At 39.3% G+C, this 15,555-nt stretch overlaps 1 protein-coding gene across 7 annotated transcripts in view; it reads right to left on the bottom strand.

Moving 5' to 3' along the window:
* Nucleotides 1-15,555, bottom strand: part of SDK1 (sidekick cell adhesion molecule 1) — an 855,588-nt gene that overhangs the window by 499,845 nt on the left and 340,188 nt on the right. For all 7 annotated transcript variants that reach the window (XM_075899629.1, XM_075899627.1, XM_075899628.1 and 4 more), the window contains one exon: nucleotides 4,255-4,361. In XM_075899629.1, the coding sequence (XP_075755744.1) occupies nucleotides 4,255-4,361 (107 nt within the window). The remainder of the gene's footprint in view (nucleotides 1-4,254; nucleotides 4,362-15,555) is intronic.

Here is a 15,555-nt window from a genome sequence, read left to right as displayed (position 1 = left end):
GATTGCCTGCTTGAAAAGAAGTTTTGAATCATGTAGGTCATTCTCATTAATCTCATCATGTGACTAATCTAACCTTCAAAATTCAGACATTTTTAGTCCCAAAAAGAACTGGTCAGCATTTTTTAATAAACATCTTTTCCTACTCATTTATCTCTCAACTAATTTTTCTGAGCAGGAGTTGATAAAAAAAGGCAAAGTGTTTTTAGATTGTAAAAGTGACAACAGTAAAACATTACGAAGTTGAGGTGCTTCCTTATGTGCACATTGTGTAAAACAATTTAAATTTGAAAAAATACTTCAAATGATTAGTTGTAAGACAGCAGCAGTCACTAAGTCCCTTGAACATTTAATACATTCAAATAAACTTCTATGATATTTAAGTTGGTAAGAACAGATCTTAACCTTGAATGCTGAGTTTCCAGATTTGTGTTGCGTTATAGTAAATTAGGTTGTTGTTACCAAAATTAGCTTTTGGATATTTCATTTTTTTAAAATATAATGGTAAAACCAATTAAACCAGTAATGGGCAATAATTTTAGAAGGGGACCACTTCACAAATTTTTGAAGTAGTCCCAGGCCGCCCCAGAGGGGGCAGGGCCCCATGCAGAAGGGGTGTAGCCTGCACACTTCCATGATCCTCCCTCTCACTCAGGCTACGTCTACACTGGCCCCTTTTCCGGAAGGGGCATGTAAATTTCACTAGTCGTCGTAGGGAAATCCGCGGGGGATTTAAATATCCCCCGCGGCATTTAAATAAAAATGTCCGCCGCTTTTTTCCGGCTTTTAAAAAGTGCCTACTTCAAAGTAGGAATAAGAGCCTCCGGAAAAGGGCACTTTTTCCGGAGGATCGGGGCCAGTCTAGACGCTCTTTTCCGGCTTTTTTAAAAGCCGGAAAAAAGCGGCGGACATTTTTATTTAAATGCCGCAGGGGATATTTAAATCCCCCGCGGATTTCCCTACGACGACTAGTGAAATTTACATGCCCCTTCCGGAAAAGGGGCCAGTGTAGACGTAGCCTCACAGATCCTGATTAGCCTGGGGGCAGGAGCATGTGAAGGCTTTGCCTCCCACCCCCAGTGCTTAGAGAGAACCACTAGCTGTTCTAAACATCTGGCAGTTTCCTCTAGGCACCGTGCACCCCTGGCGGTGGGAGGAGACTTTGTGAGCTCCCTCCACACCCAGGCCAACCAGAGTCTGGGGGCAGGAAAGCATGTGAAATCTCTCTTGCCTTGCTCCCACCCTGAAAATGGACCCTAGAGTGAACCGCCACCTGTTTAAAACAGCTGGCGGTTCACTCTAGGCACAGTGCATCTCTGGCTGGGGAGGAGACTTCGCGCGCGCCCCCGATCACAGGTGTCGATTGGCCTAGGGACAGGGGAGTGGCAGGGTGGCCATGGGCCAGATCAACCCACTTGGCAGGCCAGATCTGGCCCACAGATGCTCTCATGTTCACCCCGGCTCAAACTATTGGATATCTCAATGTTAATAACCATATTTTACATAGATAATTCATTAATGGATCAAAGTGATTTTTCAAAAGCTATTTTATAGTGTAGCTGACATATTTGTGCCTCATGTATTCTACGCAGGGGACATTCAGGTTTGAAAAACAAATTAGAAGTAATTTCTGTAATTTTTATTGTTTATTTCCAAAGATATGAAAGAATTTTACACCTTTCTTGGGTGCCACATGATTACCGATGTAGAACAGCACATCTATCTTGCAGGATTGCTATTAAAGATAAATCTAATCAGACTGAATGAGAAGACCACATTCTGTCCTTTTGAGACAAAAGTTCTACTTCAGAGGATATGTCTTATTTGGGAATTCAGAGGGTTTTTTGAAATTGCATTTATTGATCATTTGGGTATAACCATCAGAACAGGGATGCTCAAATGTATCTTTACAACAGGATTCCAGTTGTTCTATTATGCTACATCTCCTCTACTAATATTTTCTATTTTATTTTATATTTTTTATTGAGAAACAATTGTATAGTACTGTTATGTTATGAAAAATGACCATGCTGTTGCAGTATGCTCTTGGGAAATCCTAATTCCATGCTCAGGCCCCTAGTCCTAAAGTCATTTTTTACAATTGTCTTGCTGTGTGATCTTGGGTAAGTCACTTAAATCCTGTGTGTCAATCTTCATATCTGTAGAATTGGGATAATTCTTAATGGAGACTGATGTTTTAAGAGATAAATTACGTGAACTTTGTAAAGCAGTATATAAATGCAATGTATTATTCTCATTATCACTTTTCATTTTAAAATACAGGAAAGGAAATCCTACGCATTTTCCCTTATGAAACAGTTATTCAGTCTAATCACTTACTTGAAAATGGTTATGACTAATAAAGAATTCAACTCATCTACTTAATCTTACTTCCATTTATCAAGCATTATCCATTTTATTAGTGCTGACCTTCTATTTATGTACCCTGAGGAACAGTATCTTATGCATCAGACAGCTAACATGTAGTGCACAAACAAATGGTACTTATAGATTTTGAAATATTTATCTCACAAGAAAGCTTTTGTGAAAGGAGGTAAGAAGCTGAAATTAAATCCAAAGGTAGCATATGTTCAAATATACTTTTCAAAGAGCAATGTATTGATCAGAGTCTAATTCTTTAAAAAAACCCGTCAAACAAGTTATTTGATTTTCTAGGTGTTAACAGAAATAAAAGCAAAACTACACTAATTTATGACATCTTTCACATCATACAAATCATGTCTAGCAACTCAGCGCCAATGATTGAGAAAAATAAGCTAAAATTTCCAAGTGAAAGATAAAAATCAAATCAGAGGTCAAATTATGACAAACTCTGTAGTCTGAACCAGAGATATGAACCTCCTACAAGATTTGGTTCACAATCATGTTCTGGAACAGAATCTTAAGACTTTGGCTGGCGAGCTTCTGACTGAACAAACCCATTAATTTTCTACAGTGAGAGCGATTAACTGGAACCTCCTAGTCAACATCCCATCTTTCTTCCTCAGGTATTTTCTGCCAGTGTTCCTAATAGCGCCTTGCCTTCTTCATGCTCTAGCACCTCTATCATTGGTGTCTTCCAGCATGGGAGTCTCTATTATCATTCTGCTGTCTCCAAGGTGCCTCCCATCTGAGGGTTTTTTAAAGGGTTTGGGAGAAGAGTGTGACACTGACAGCTCTTTCTATTTTCCATTGTTGGAGACTAGGAAGCGAGGACTGGCCAGGTAGGGCCACTATTTGCCAACTAAAAGGGTTGTGTTAGGGCTGGAAAATTGCCTGACATCTTTTCCCCCAGAAACAGCAGCAGAAGTAAATCCTTCATCTTCTGATGTACAGACCCTATACTAAACCCAGGGACAGCTAACATTCCTCTAGGCTTAGCATGTTAGTGAGGCAGTTCTGTAGGATTCCTTCTTCTGCAAGGCCCTGACAGTACCACATGCCTTTCTCAATACTCCTGTGAGAAGAGAGTGTTCACATTAATCTATATTGGGACACATCTTTCCTCCATCCTTCCCTACCAGAGTAAGGTATCACAAATAAAAGTGACTGCTAAAGTTGGAGGACATAGAAATTATGACACTCAGTGGTTGCCTGCATTTTATATGAACTACATAACAAATCAACTTCAAAGTTCCTCTTCGTATGTTTTGATCCATTGGTGAAGACAATCTGTCCCTCTCAGCATGGTGTCTTTCCTGGCCATAATCACCATGTCTCAAAATCCTTATGGATTTCCACTAAATTCTCATTTCTTGCCAAGTTGTCAAAGTTTCTTTCTTTCTTTCCTACACACTAAAAGCTCTGCTGTAAGTGACTTTAAACTGTTAACTCACTTTTCTGTGTCTGTGCCATTTTTTTTGAAGGGCTCATTTCTCCATAGTTAAGCCACAAAATATTGTCTTCCCTCTGAAACCATTAGTCTGATTATGTCTGCTGCAATTGTAAATAGAGGGACACTACTGGCTGTGCAAAAAGACCCATGGGATTTGGAATATAAAGCATAGAAAGCTTGTGATCCAGTCTCAGTTTGAGTGATTCAATACTTGCTGCAAACAATTCATACTGCTCCAGTCTGAACTTTGCTCCCAGGTAGCAACCACTGTCAATGTGAAAATTCTTGCAATATAATAATATTTAAATATATGACTTATCTCAAGAGATACCAGTAATGAACTGACAAACATTACTGCTATATTGTTCTTTCTAGACTTAAGAACTTCATTGGTTTGTTAGCAAGGTTACAAGATAACATACATGCCACTTGAACTTCTGATTTCCTTTGCATGAGGGCCCCCATTCTGTTCCGCACCACACATTGATAAAACCCAGCATGAGACCTCTGCAAGGCGGGGATAATGTATCTGTGAAACACAGAGAAAGGCAGAATTAGAATTTCCTCTGTTATGGATGAAAATATTATGGTCTATTTCCAAAAACAGGTCATGCCTTGAGATGAGTGTCCTATCCACTCTTAGACTTTGTTTCACATGAGCAAAGATGGATAAATGACTTGTACTCTCAATTAGCAGTGATCACACGATACATCCTGTATTATATCCAAGAATGAAATATTTGTATTGCATGTCAAATTTTCAGTTTAAAGATACATTTATGATATGACTAACTAGACTCATCATTTTGCATGGTTGCATTGATTTGAGTTTTTTCCCTCAACTCAATTTACCTTCATCCATAAGGCAAGAAAGTCTAACGTTTTCCTGGTGATAAAACAAAACAGAAATCTAAATAATGGCACTGGGAAAGCTTTTGAACATTAAACCTCAGGTGTGGAATACTGGACCAGGAAAGGTGCATTATATATTGTATTTTTCTACCCCTCAGCAAGCTTTAAAGTCACTTAGTGCACTAATTGTTCATCTTTTTCATTCAACTATATCCAATTAGTCAACCTGAAAATGAGCTGATAGGCACAGTTTTAATGTGAATAAAACATCTGAGTAATATAGAAATCCTGCATTAAACAAATATTAATCAAAGTACATATTCCCTCCAGTCACCTTTTTGAGATCTTATGGCAGGATTAATGAAACCCTTTATGAAAAGGTAAGGAAAAATAATACTGCTGAATTTTTATCTTTAAAATTTTATTCCATTAGAAGAATAGGTATGCTCTCTCTTTCTCTCTCTCTCTCTCTCTCTCTCTCTCTCTCTCTCTCTCTCTCTCTCTCTCACACACACACACACACACACACACACACACACACACACACACACACACACACACACACTACAGAGTCCATGAACAGAATCAGATGCAATCAGAAAGAGGGAAGGGGGGAAAATAACACACACACACACACACACACACACACACCCTACCTGAATTGCATCTATGAATACTGTATCATAATTACACCAAATACCCATTTGTATCTAGGTAAGGTAGCCTAGAATCCACAGATTAAAATTAAACATGAGTATTTTTTTCTTCTTTTTCTAAGCAAAAGACTAAAGCTGAACACTTTGAACCACAAAAACATAGTTTGACTTTGCTGGAAATTGACAAGTCATTTTTACTGTTAATTTTTATTTATAGTTTCTAGCTCTTAAAATCCAAAATATATTTATATTACTTTTCCTAAAAGATGTTATTGTCTGTTTGGTCAACATTGATTTTTCCCTTTTTGTTTTAAATGAAGCCCAAATTAAAACACTTATTTCTTCTGGGTTCTTATGCACCAACCCAGGCAGGCAGAGTTAATTTTCCTGCCAATAAAACAGATCCAGTGGATCAGGAGTGTGCTGCTTTGATGTCTGTCTTTTTCTCAGATGTATTTGTGTATCAGAATGAAAATACTTCTAGTTTGGCTGAAGGAAAGAAAACCCTTTAAAGGTTACAAAAAAGAAACCATCTAAACTCATTTAAAGGGTGCCTTCTAACTCTGGATCTACTGTCTTATTGTGTACCAAGTAGGGCAAGTGGAGACACTTTCTGGCACTAAGTTACTATGGAATCTTTGCAGCTGGTGATCTAAAATTATGCAGATATCTGCTTACACTTGAAGGGAGTATACTGTGGCAGAAAATTGTTACACAATTTATAGTCCAATGAAATGTACTCAAGGCTTTGGTTTTTTTTAAATTTCCAGCCCCATTCCTCTATTGAATAGAGAAATGGAACTCCTAAGTACAACTGGATGTATAAGAAATAATTAGTTTCCCACACTTTGGGGGAAGGCAATCATTCTGTTTCTCTCTAGTAACATCTAGTTTCCATTTCAACAATCGACCCTACACCAGGAAGTCTTCAGGATGGGATGGAAGGATGGTATTGTGATTTAGGCAGGTTTTCTTTTTCAGAAGCTTCCACAGTTTTAAAGTGGCAAATTGCCCTATTGATTTCAGATATTGGCTTCTGGTAAACATTAAGTTTGACATCACAACTGCATCATAACTACTGTTATTTCTCTGTACTCATAAATATGTATTTTTTACCCCATTTCCCCCACCCCAGTCTTATTTATCCATCTACCTTTTAGGTCTTGTCTTGGGAGACTATAAACTTTTTCAAGCAAAGATTGTCATTTACTATATATGTTTATATAGTGCCTGGTTGTGGCTTTTAGATGCAATATAAGTATTAGACAATAAAATAATAATACATACTCCCATGTGCTGCAAAGGAACTAAAAAAGAAAAAGTCCCTGGCCAAAAATTCTCAAGACAGGATCATGGATCTGACAGTGAAGCTGCAACATACGTTGGGAAGGAGAGATTAAGGATATGATTATAGAGATAAAGCCTTTGGGTTTAGATATACATATGTAATGTGGTTCAACATATTTTTGTTAGTTTGTATTTTGAGCATAAGACCTGATCCTTTTTTGTAGATAATGCACCAATAATATGATTTAGAAGTGATCTGAATAAGGCAAAAGATTCCAAAATATTTTGGAATAGTGATTAGTGAGCAAGTGGCAGCATGAAAGAAGGCAAAAAAACCTTTTATGAAAGCAGATGAAATGAGAATCCAGGCTGGTATAACTGGTGGATTGGCTGCATGTGGGGAGGTTAAAGAGAAGAATGCTAAACAGCCAGGAAAGGTATCTAGACAGGAACTTTATGATGTAGAACCTTAAAAGCAAGGACAAGATTTTTGAACTTCATTCACAGTGCTGCAGGGAGCCGGAGATGTGACCCGGATCACAGAAACTAGTGCTTATGCCTGCCAACTTTTATTGCTCAGATCTTGATTTACAAAACTTTACAAAAATGACTAACCAGACTCACTATAAAAGGCATTTGCTATTCAGAACCAGAAAGACTCAATCTCCGAAATATTTTTCTTCTCCAACCTTCTGCCAGAAACATCATAAGAGCAGAACTAATTCAGTCTCACACAAAGGGAGAATGAATTCAATCAGTTCCAAACCCCAGTGGTAACAGATGTAGGAGAGAAGTCAGTCTACCTATCCTTCCCTAAGTATTCCTGAATATCTGTGAATCCATGATGTGACAGACTGGGACACAGAGATCCCCTTGGGCATGTCTACACAGCAGGGCTCAGGCCGATATAAGCTATGCAACTTGAGCTACATCAGTTGCATAGCATGAATTGAAATAGCTTATTCTGGCTTTTGGCACTGTCTACAAAGCAGGAAGTCCGAGGTAAAGCACTCTTCTTCTGACTTCCCTTACTCCTCGTAAAATGAGGTTTACAGAAGTCAGAGTAAGAAGTCCTCCAGCTTGACATTATGTCGAAATACCTGCTTGCTGTGTAGACACGGACTATGTTATTTCAGAATAACGTCAGTTATTCCAAAATAACACTGCGGTGTAGACATAGTCCTTGAGTCTGTAACTTGATGGGCTGATCACACCACTGAGCCCACCTACCTGCCCTCTGGTGTGCCCCACCACCCTGTCCTGCTGAGCTCGAAGTTTTGTTCTCCTGCCCCCCACCCCCCGGCCAAAGGCGCAGAGCTAGGGGAGCCAGCCTACAGAAGACCTGCACAAACTCTGAGAATAGTTCAGCTCTGGGAAGACTTAGTCACAGGGATTTAACACAGTATGCAGGTGCGCAGCTCCAATGGGATCAAAATCTCAGATAAATCCTTCCTACACTGCTAGTTCTACACAGAGCATAAGTTTGCCCCCTTTATCAAAGATATGCACAATTGTTATACTCCCCAGCTAATAGTTATTTACACTGGGTTCATTAATAATCAAAAGTGATTTTATTAAATATAACAAGATGTATTTAAGTGGTTGCAAGTGATAACAGACAGATCAAAGTTAGTAAGCAAAATAAAACATGCCAATTAGGCTTAATATTCTCTGAAACTAGTTACACACAATTTCTTACCCTAAGAGTAGTTTTATTCAGGACTATTCACAGATCATATTGACTAGCGTCCTTTGGTGATTAGTTCTAAGTCCAGTTCTATTCAATATCATCATCAAATAATGGCATAGAATAGACTCTTATAAATTTTGTGGAAAATACAAAGCTGGGAGGGGTTGCATGTGCTTTGGCAGATACTATTAAAATTCAAAATGATCTGAACAAACTGGAGAAGAAAGGATGAAATTCAATAAGAAGAAATGCAAAGTACTCCATTCATGAAGGAACAATCAGCTGTCTACATACAAAATAGGAAATGACTGCTTAGCAAGAAAAAATGTGGAAAGAGAACTGGAGGTCATTCTGGATCACAAGTCAACAGTGTAACACTGTTGTAATAAAGCAAACATTATTCTGGGATGTATCCACAGACATTTTGTAAGCACAATACAAGAAGCAATTCTTCTGCTAATTAGGCATCAGCTGGAGTATTGTGTCCAATTCTGGGTGCCATATTTCAGGAAAGATGTGGACAATTGGAGAGAATCCAGAGAAGAGTGACAAAAATGATAAAAGATCTAGAAAACATGACTTGTGAGGGAAGATTGGGGAAAAAATGGTTTGATTAGTCTGGAGAAGTCTGATTGGAAAACATGATAACAGTTTTCAAGTACATAGAAGATTGTCACAATGAAGAAGATGAAAAATTGTTCTCCTTAACCTCCAAGGAGAAAACAACAAACAATGGGCTTAAATTGCAAGAAGGGAAATTTACAATGAACAGTAGGGAAAACTTCCAAACGATGAGGGAAGATAAGCAGTGGAATAAATTGCCTAGGGAAGTTGTTGAATCTCCATCACAGGAGATCTTTTAGAGTAGTTTAGACAAATAGTTGTAAGAGATGGTCTAGAATACTTGCCATGTTATGAGTACAGGCTACTGGACTAGATGATTTCTCAAAGTCCCCTCCAGTTCTTCTGATTTAATAAAATCATAGAATTGTAGTTTTCAAGCAAATGCTGCACTTTAACTCCTAAGCCTCATGTTCCTTCTAAGCCTCATGGAAGCACAGCTTCACAGCTGATTAATCAGCCCCACCCAATAAGAGGCTCAGGGCTCCATGCAGGAAGCTGACCAACTGGGCCGGGCTGATTAATCACCTGTGAAACTGTGCTCCTGTGTAGCTTAGAAGGCACACTGCTCTTAAGTGGTACTTTTGACATTTTTCAATTTCAATGGACTTGAAGTAAGTCAAAAACATGTTCCAATCTGATCCATTTACCAACATTTTCTGAGGTTTATTATGGATAAAGAACATTACCAATACAAACTGTGCCATTTGTTTTAACTCTGGCTCCAAAAAGCTAGTGGCATTAGCAATAAGTCAAAGATATTCATATCCATACACATGCAAATACCATACCACTGTCTAGATAACTTGACATTTCTGAGAACAGCAAGTGCATTATGACTAGTCAAAAAAAAGTATCATCCTCAAGCAGTGACAAAACTCCATTTTAATCTCTAATTGACACCCTTAATCAGTCAAATATAACGGAACAACTGAAATCAAGGTGATTTCAATCAGTTTGAAGTTTGTCTAATTTGAAAATTATGGAAAATGTATAGGGAACAAAATTATAAACACTGTTTTCAAATGCCACTACTGCTAGGGAATCATTTGAATTCTGCCAGACTCTTAAAGGAAATAAATATTATATTGAAAATTAAGTCCCTGATTTTGCAAACACTTAAACAGGAATGTAACTTCACTCATGTGACTAGCCCAATTGACTTGCATGGAATTATTCATGTGTTTAAAATATGTGCATATGTGATTGCAGAATTACGAGGCTAAAATGGTATCTTTATTAAAAACATCCCTCTTAGAGGTATGAAATCTTTGTAATTTCAAACCAAAATTGCTTCAGTATTAACAATGAAAAATTATTTAGATATCTAATACATTTCTATCACTATTAATGTGTGTGTGTGTTCAAACACAAAATAGGCTATTTTTTCCTAAAAAAAAGGCACCTAAACGTTAGGCTTTTTAGCCCATATTTAGGCACAAGGGTGGGTTTTTGAAATAACTCAAATGATATTGAAGCACAAGTCCCATTGACTTCAAACTGCAAATGCTGATAGAGGGGCAAAGCTAGGTAGAATCTCTTCAGAATTCTTTGACTTTGGAAATTCAATACACCACAAGGTCATGTAGGCTGAAAGTATAGCATAGGATATTTGCTTAACAATTTTGGGTTTGAGTTTATTCTCTCAGTAAGGATATTAATAAAGCCCTGAACTTGTCTTTTTTAGAATACATGAGCATTTTATGTATGAAATTTAGCAGAAAATACTGCTACATAAAATCTGAAATTCTACAATTCTAAAATTATGAAACTAAAGAAACAATTGCAACACATCTACTTCAGTGATTTAAGACAGATAAAAATTCAGGAAAATGTAAGTAAAATGGTTATATTTTGTTAACATAACTGTAATAAAAAAGAGTTTTTAAAATCATGATTATCCATTCAGCTATTGAAAAAAGGCCATTTTATGTTATGTTCTCTACATTTAACAAAGCTTCAGAATTTTCTATAAGAGAAATATAACACATTCTAAATTCATAAGGAGAAAGTTAATCCAAATATAACTTCATCCCCAAAATAAACAGCATTTTTACAGTGATCAAGAGATTATTTTGATTTTATTTTGTATGCATTCTAAACCACAAGAGAAAAGGAATTTCCATTGTCTGGATGCCAGCAGAGCACTTAAAGTTTCTGCAAGTAATTTAGAAAGATGGACAGCCTATTTGTTTTGAATGGAGCAGCCAAGTAGAGACTAGCTGTCTAGAAGGTTTCCATTGCAAGATGGATAGTGACGTGTATCAAAACAAACCTAAAAAAGCTCCTGTTCCAGAACATAAGGCCTCACTTGGTGAGATTGATTGTGAGATCTGGGATTCAAGAACAAAACCTTGACCAAAGACCTATGCAGAGCTCCAAGTTGAAGTTTAGTTTATTCCTTTAGAAGACTTTTTCCAATTTCCATTTTGGTTTAATGCATCATACAAGTTAAAAGACTGCAGGAGAAAGACAGTATTTAATTTGTAATGAAAGAGGTGCCAGAGCTCAAGCAATTAGGTTCCAGGTCTCAAGTTTTTTTTTTTAATTTTCATAATTGATGCAGCATACCCAGAGGTACTGGGCTATAAACTGCTAAGTTTAGGGGTACCAAGGTTTAGCACTGTCAAACCCTGGCATAAATTAAGCACTGCAGAAGGACTTCATAGCTGTGGCCATTAAGATGCATATACACAGCAAATTCATGGGGGTGAAAGGACTAGTTTTAAACATACTAGTTTTAAACAAAAAGCTGCTGGAAAGACTAATGCATATTCAAAATATGTAACCAGAGATAACCTGGATAACATAAAGTATTCGTTCAGGATAATTTGTCAAGCCAATATTGTACAAAGACTCCATTTGCTCTGTAAATATTTGGGGGCAGGGTGAATGCCCACCTAAAAGTATATGCCCTTCATATCAAGAACTGCAAATGACATGTCCTTTCCTAGGGTTAGAACATGTCTGTGTCACCATATAACTTGAGTTTCCAAATAAAATGGTTGAGATATTGCAGAATGGCATTAAGTATCCAGCCATCCTTCTTCTTGGGTACTCATAGAATCATAGGACTGGAAGGGACCTCAAGAGGGTCATCGAGTCCAGCCCCCCGCCCTCAAGGCAGGACCAAGCTCCATCTACACCATCCTTGACAGATGTCTATCTAACCTGTACTTAAATATCTCCAGAGAGGGAGATTCTACCACCTCCCTTGGCAATTTATCCCAATATTTGACCACCCTGACAGTTAGGAATTTTTTCCTAATGTCCAATCTAAACCTCCCTTGCTGCACTTTAAGCCCATTACTCCTTGTCCTGTCCTCAGAAACCAAGAGGAACAAATTTTCTCCTTCCTCCTTGTGACACCCTTTTAGATATTTAAAAACCACTATCATGTCCCCCCTTAATCTTCTTTTTTCCAAACTAAACAAGCCCAGTTCATGAAGCCTGGCTTCATAGGTCATGTTCTCTAGACCTTTAATCATTCTTGTCGCTCTTCTCTGTACCCTTTCCAATTTCTCCACATCTTTCTTGAAATGTGGCGCCCAGAACTGGACACAGTACTCCAGCTGAGGCCTAACTAGTGTAGAGTAGAGCGGCAGAATGACTTCACGAGTTTTGCTTACAACTAAGTAGACTGAGTAAAAGACCTTCCCCTGGTGCAGAGGAGGTACCAGAGCTATATTGGACCTCACTCTAAGAGAGATTCTGCTTCTTATTTGAGAATCTATTCATAAGGATGGTCCCTGAGAGGAGGTGAGCAGGTAGTTTTGGAGGGAGCAAATAAACTCAATCACATAGCTAGAATGGATGATATTTAGCACAAACTTTTCCATACTTATTGCACTCCAGAAGTGGGAAAAAGTGCTAGATTACCGCTCAAAGATGTGTGGGGATTAGCAGGTGGAGGCATTAATGGTTTGCAGTAGGGATGTAACAGTGAAGTTGATTAACTGATTAACCAAAAATAAACAAAAGCTTATAGATTAATGCTATAGACTACAAACATTCTCCCCATGCCACAGCCAGTACGTTTTATTTTTTAGCAGGTTGGCCAGCAGCCTGGCTCAGTCCTGGCTTCCGCTGTGTCTGGGACCTACTCATGCTACAGCTCTGCATTTAAAATATATTAGGAGCTAAGTGGACAGCAGCCTGGCTCAGTTCCAGCTCGTGCCAGGTCTGGGAGCTCAGACTCAGACTCCTCTTTATCAGAGGCAGCAGCATGGGGCTACAGGCAGCTGACCTGCGAAGGGAGCTGGTTTTTAAATTGGTTCCCCTCATGGACCAGCTCCCACCTGGCACCCCATGCTGCTGCTGCCTCTGATTCAGAGCAGGCAGCATGTAGTGGCAGGAGGTTTCTCGGGGGTGGGGCCAGAGCACACTGGCTACTGGCCCCACCCCCGGGGACTATAGAATAGTCGAGTAACCAATAAGAATTCGTAAGTTTACTTGACTATTCAATTAACCGATATTTAACATCCCCAGTTTGCAGCTCTCAAGCTTCCATCAAAAATAACCCTTATTTAACCAGGATGCATATCTCCTGAGACGTAATCAGAACCAATTATTTCATATCCAAAATTTAAATCCTGAAACCAAAATATTCATGTCAAAATGTGCCCTTTCTTGCAATATATTCTAAAATACCTAAAGGATAAAATCCTTTGTGGGGGAACACGTGAATACTGAGACAGCAAATCTAGAGGTTTCCCATGTATACAAGTTCAAAAATCTCTTGGGCTTATCTTCAGCACTGGAGAGCTTTACAACTCAACAAACTTGTATAATTCAATTTAATATTTTATGGAAATGTTTCTGCAATTATTAATACTTCATATTTTATTAACTTTTCAAGCATATATAGCTGTGGCAAATGTGCTTTAATTAGATATGAAAAACAAGAACCCATCTAATGCTAAATAAAATAACCATGCCTTGCTTCATGGCCTAAAATTCACTCACCCAAATTGAATATAAAGATAGTTATGTAGTCATATACACACAAAAGAAAGATGTTAACAGTCCACTGAGTGTGTTACAAGACCAGTACCTTGGTAGCGATAGTTTTAAATCAGGGATGAAGAATCTTCAACCCTCAAGCAGTATCAGCCTGATTATTAATTTCATTCAGCCCGTGGCATTTCTCCATGCTGCAGGCCAGAAGCCCCAACATGTCCTTATGGTCCTTAGGCACAGGAGATCTGCGAAGCTCCACATGTTGCCACCACCCCCAATGTTAGCTCCGCAGTGCTACTGTCTGGAAACTGTGGCCAATGGGAGTTGCAGGGTCAGCTCCTGTGACTGCAGGCAGCGTGCATTGTGTAGAGGCATATGGTCCTTCTGCCTAGGAGCTGGACATAGTGGTTACTTCGAGGAGCAGCAAGGGTCCTTGGCAGGCAGGGAGCCTGCCTTAGCATGGCTGCACCACTGACAAAGAGCCATCTCAGATAATCACTGCCAGGCCAAAACCAGCACCTCCTCCACCAGGTCAGAACCTCCAGCTATACCATAACTTCCTCCCAGATCCAACACCTCCATCCCAAACTCTCTACCCCCATAAGGAACCTCCTCCTGGCACTCCAAACACCTTGGCCCCAGTCTGGAGCCCTCTCTTGCACTCCAAGTCCCTCATCCCCAACTCCACCCCAGAGGCTATACCCCCATCTAGAGTCTGCCACTCCTGCACACCAACCCCCTGTCCTACCCAAGAGCCCCTCCTGCACTCTGAACCCCTCATTTCTGGCTCCACTTCAAGACGGCACACCCTCTGTGGGGCTGGACCCATGAGCGCCAGCTCACCCGACTGCAGGGAAAGCTCGGAACCTCCCTCCACCATGCAAAGTTGTGTGTGGCCTGAAACTACTTTTTTCTGTAGATCAGTGACATCTTGTAAAAAAAAAAAAAAAAAAAAAAAGGTTCCCCGTCCTTCTTTTAATTTACTAGAGATCTGTGCAAATCTGAATACTGAATACCATGGCAATCTGCTCTTTGTTTCAATTCACATGTGTCAGACATATTCTTATGCAAATTTTTTTTCCAGGGGCAAATAATAAGTTTTTCCACTCACTCTAGCATTGCTAATGTTCTTGAGTCCTACCCTTTCCCTTTTGATACACCACACAGGTCCTGGGTCTTGCCCTCCCGTTATGCTCTTCCTTCTTACCCTGGAGGGACACTGAATGTTTTCAAATCCTTCTACCAGCTTCCCTGCTGCTGATACACTGCAGTTAACTTTGCTCCTGTCAATCAAAACAAGTGTCACACTGACTCAGTGATGCTCCTGCTTCCTGCTCTGATTAATTAACCTATTAGATGTTTTCTTCTGAAAAAGTATTTAAAATCTCCATTTTTATAAGCTAAATAACGTACTCTCTGGTGTGTGTATAGCACGTTTTGACATGTCATTGGTATTCAAAAAACTGTTCAAGTGGTCCCTGTGGCGGGGTCCCCAGCCCCGCCCTCTTCTCCCCAAGGTTAAAGCTGGCCCTGAGGCCTAGTCCAGCACAATTGCAGGCCCTGAGGCCTAGTCCAGCACAATCTCAGGCCCTGAGGCCTAGTCCATGCCCTGAGGGGATGGGGTAGGGGGGTCCGGGCCCTCCCTTTCCACAGGACCC

The sequence above is a fragment of the Pelodiscus sinensis genome, chromosome 16 (assembly GCF_049634645.1).
Source record: "Pelodiscus sinensis isolate JC-2024 chromosome 16, ASM4963464v1, whole genome shotgun sequence".
NCBI classification, from domain to species: domain Eukaryota; kingdom Metazoa; phylum Chordata; order Testudines; family Trionychidae; genus Pelodiscus; species Pelodiscus sinensis.
This window is presented reverse-complemented; position numbering and strand designations above follow the sequence as displayed.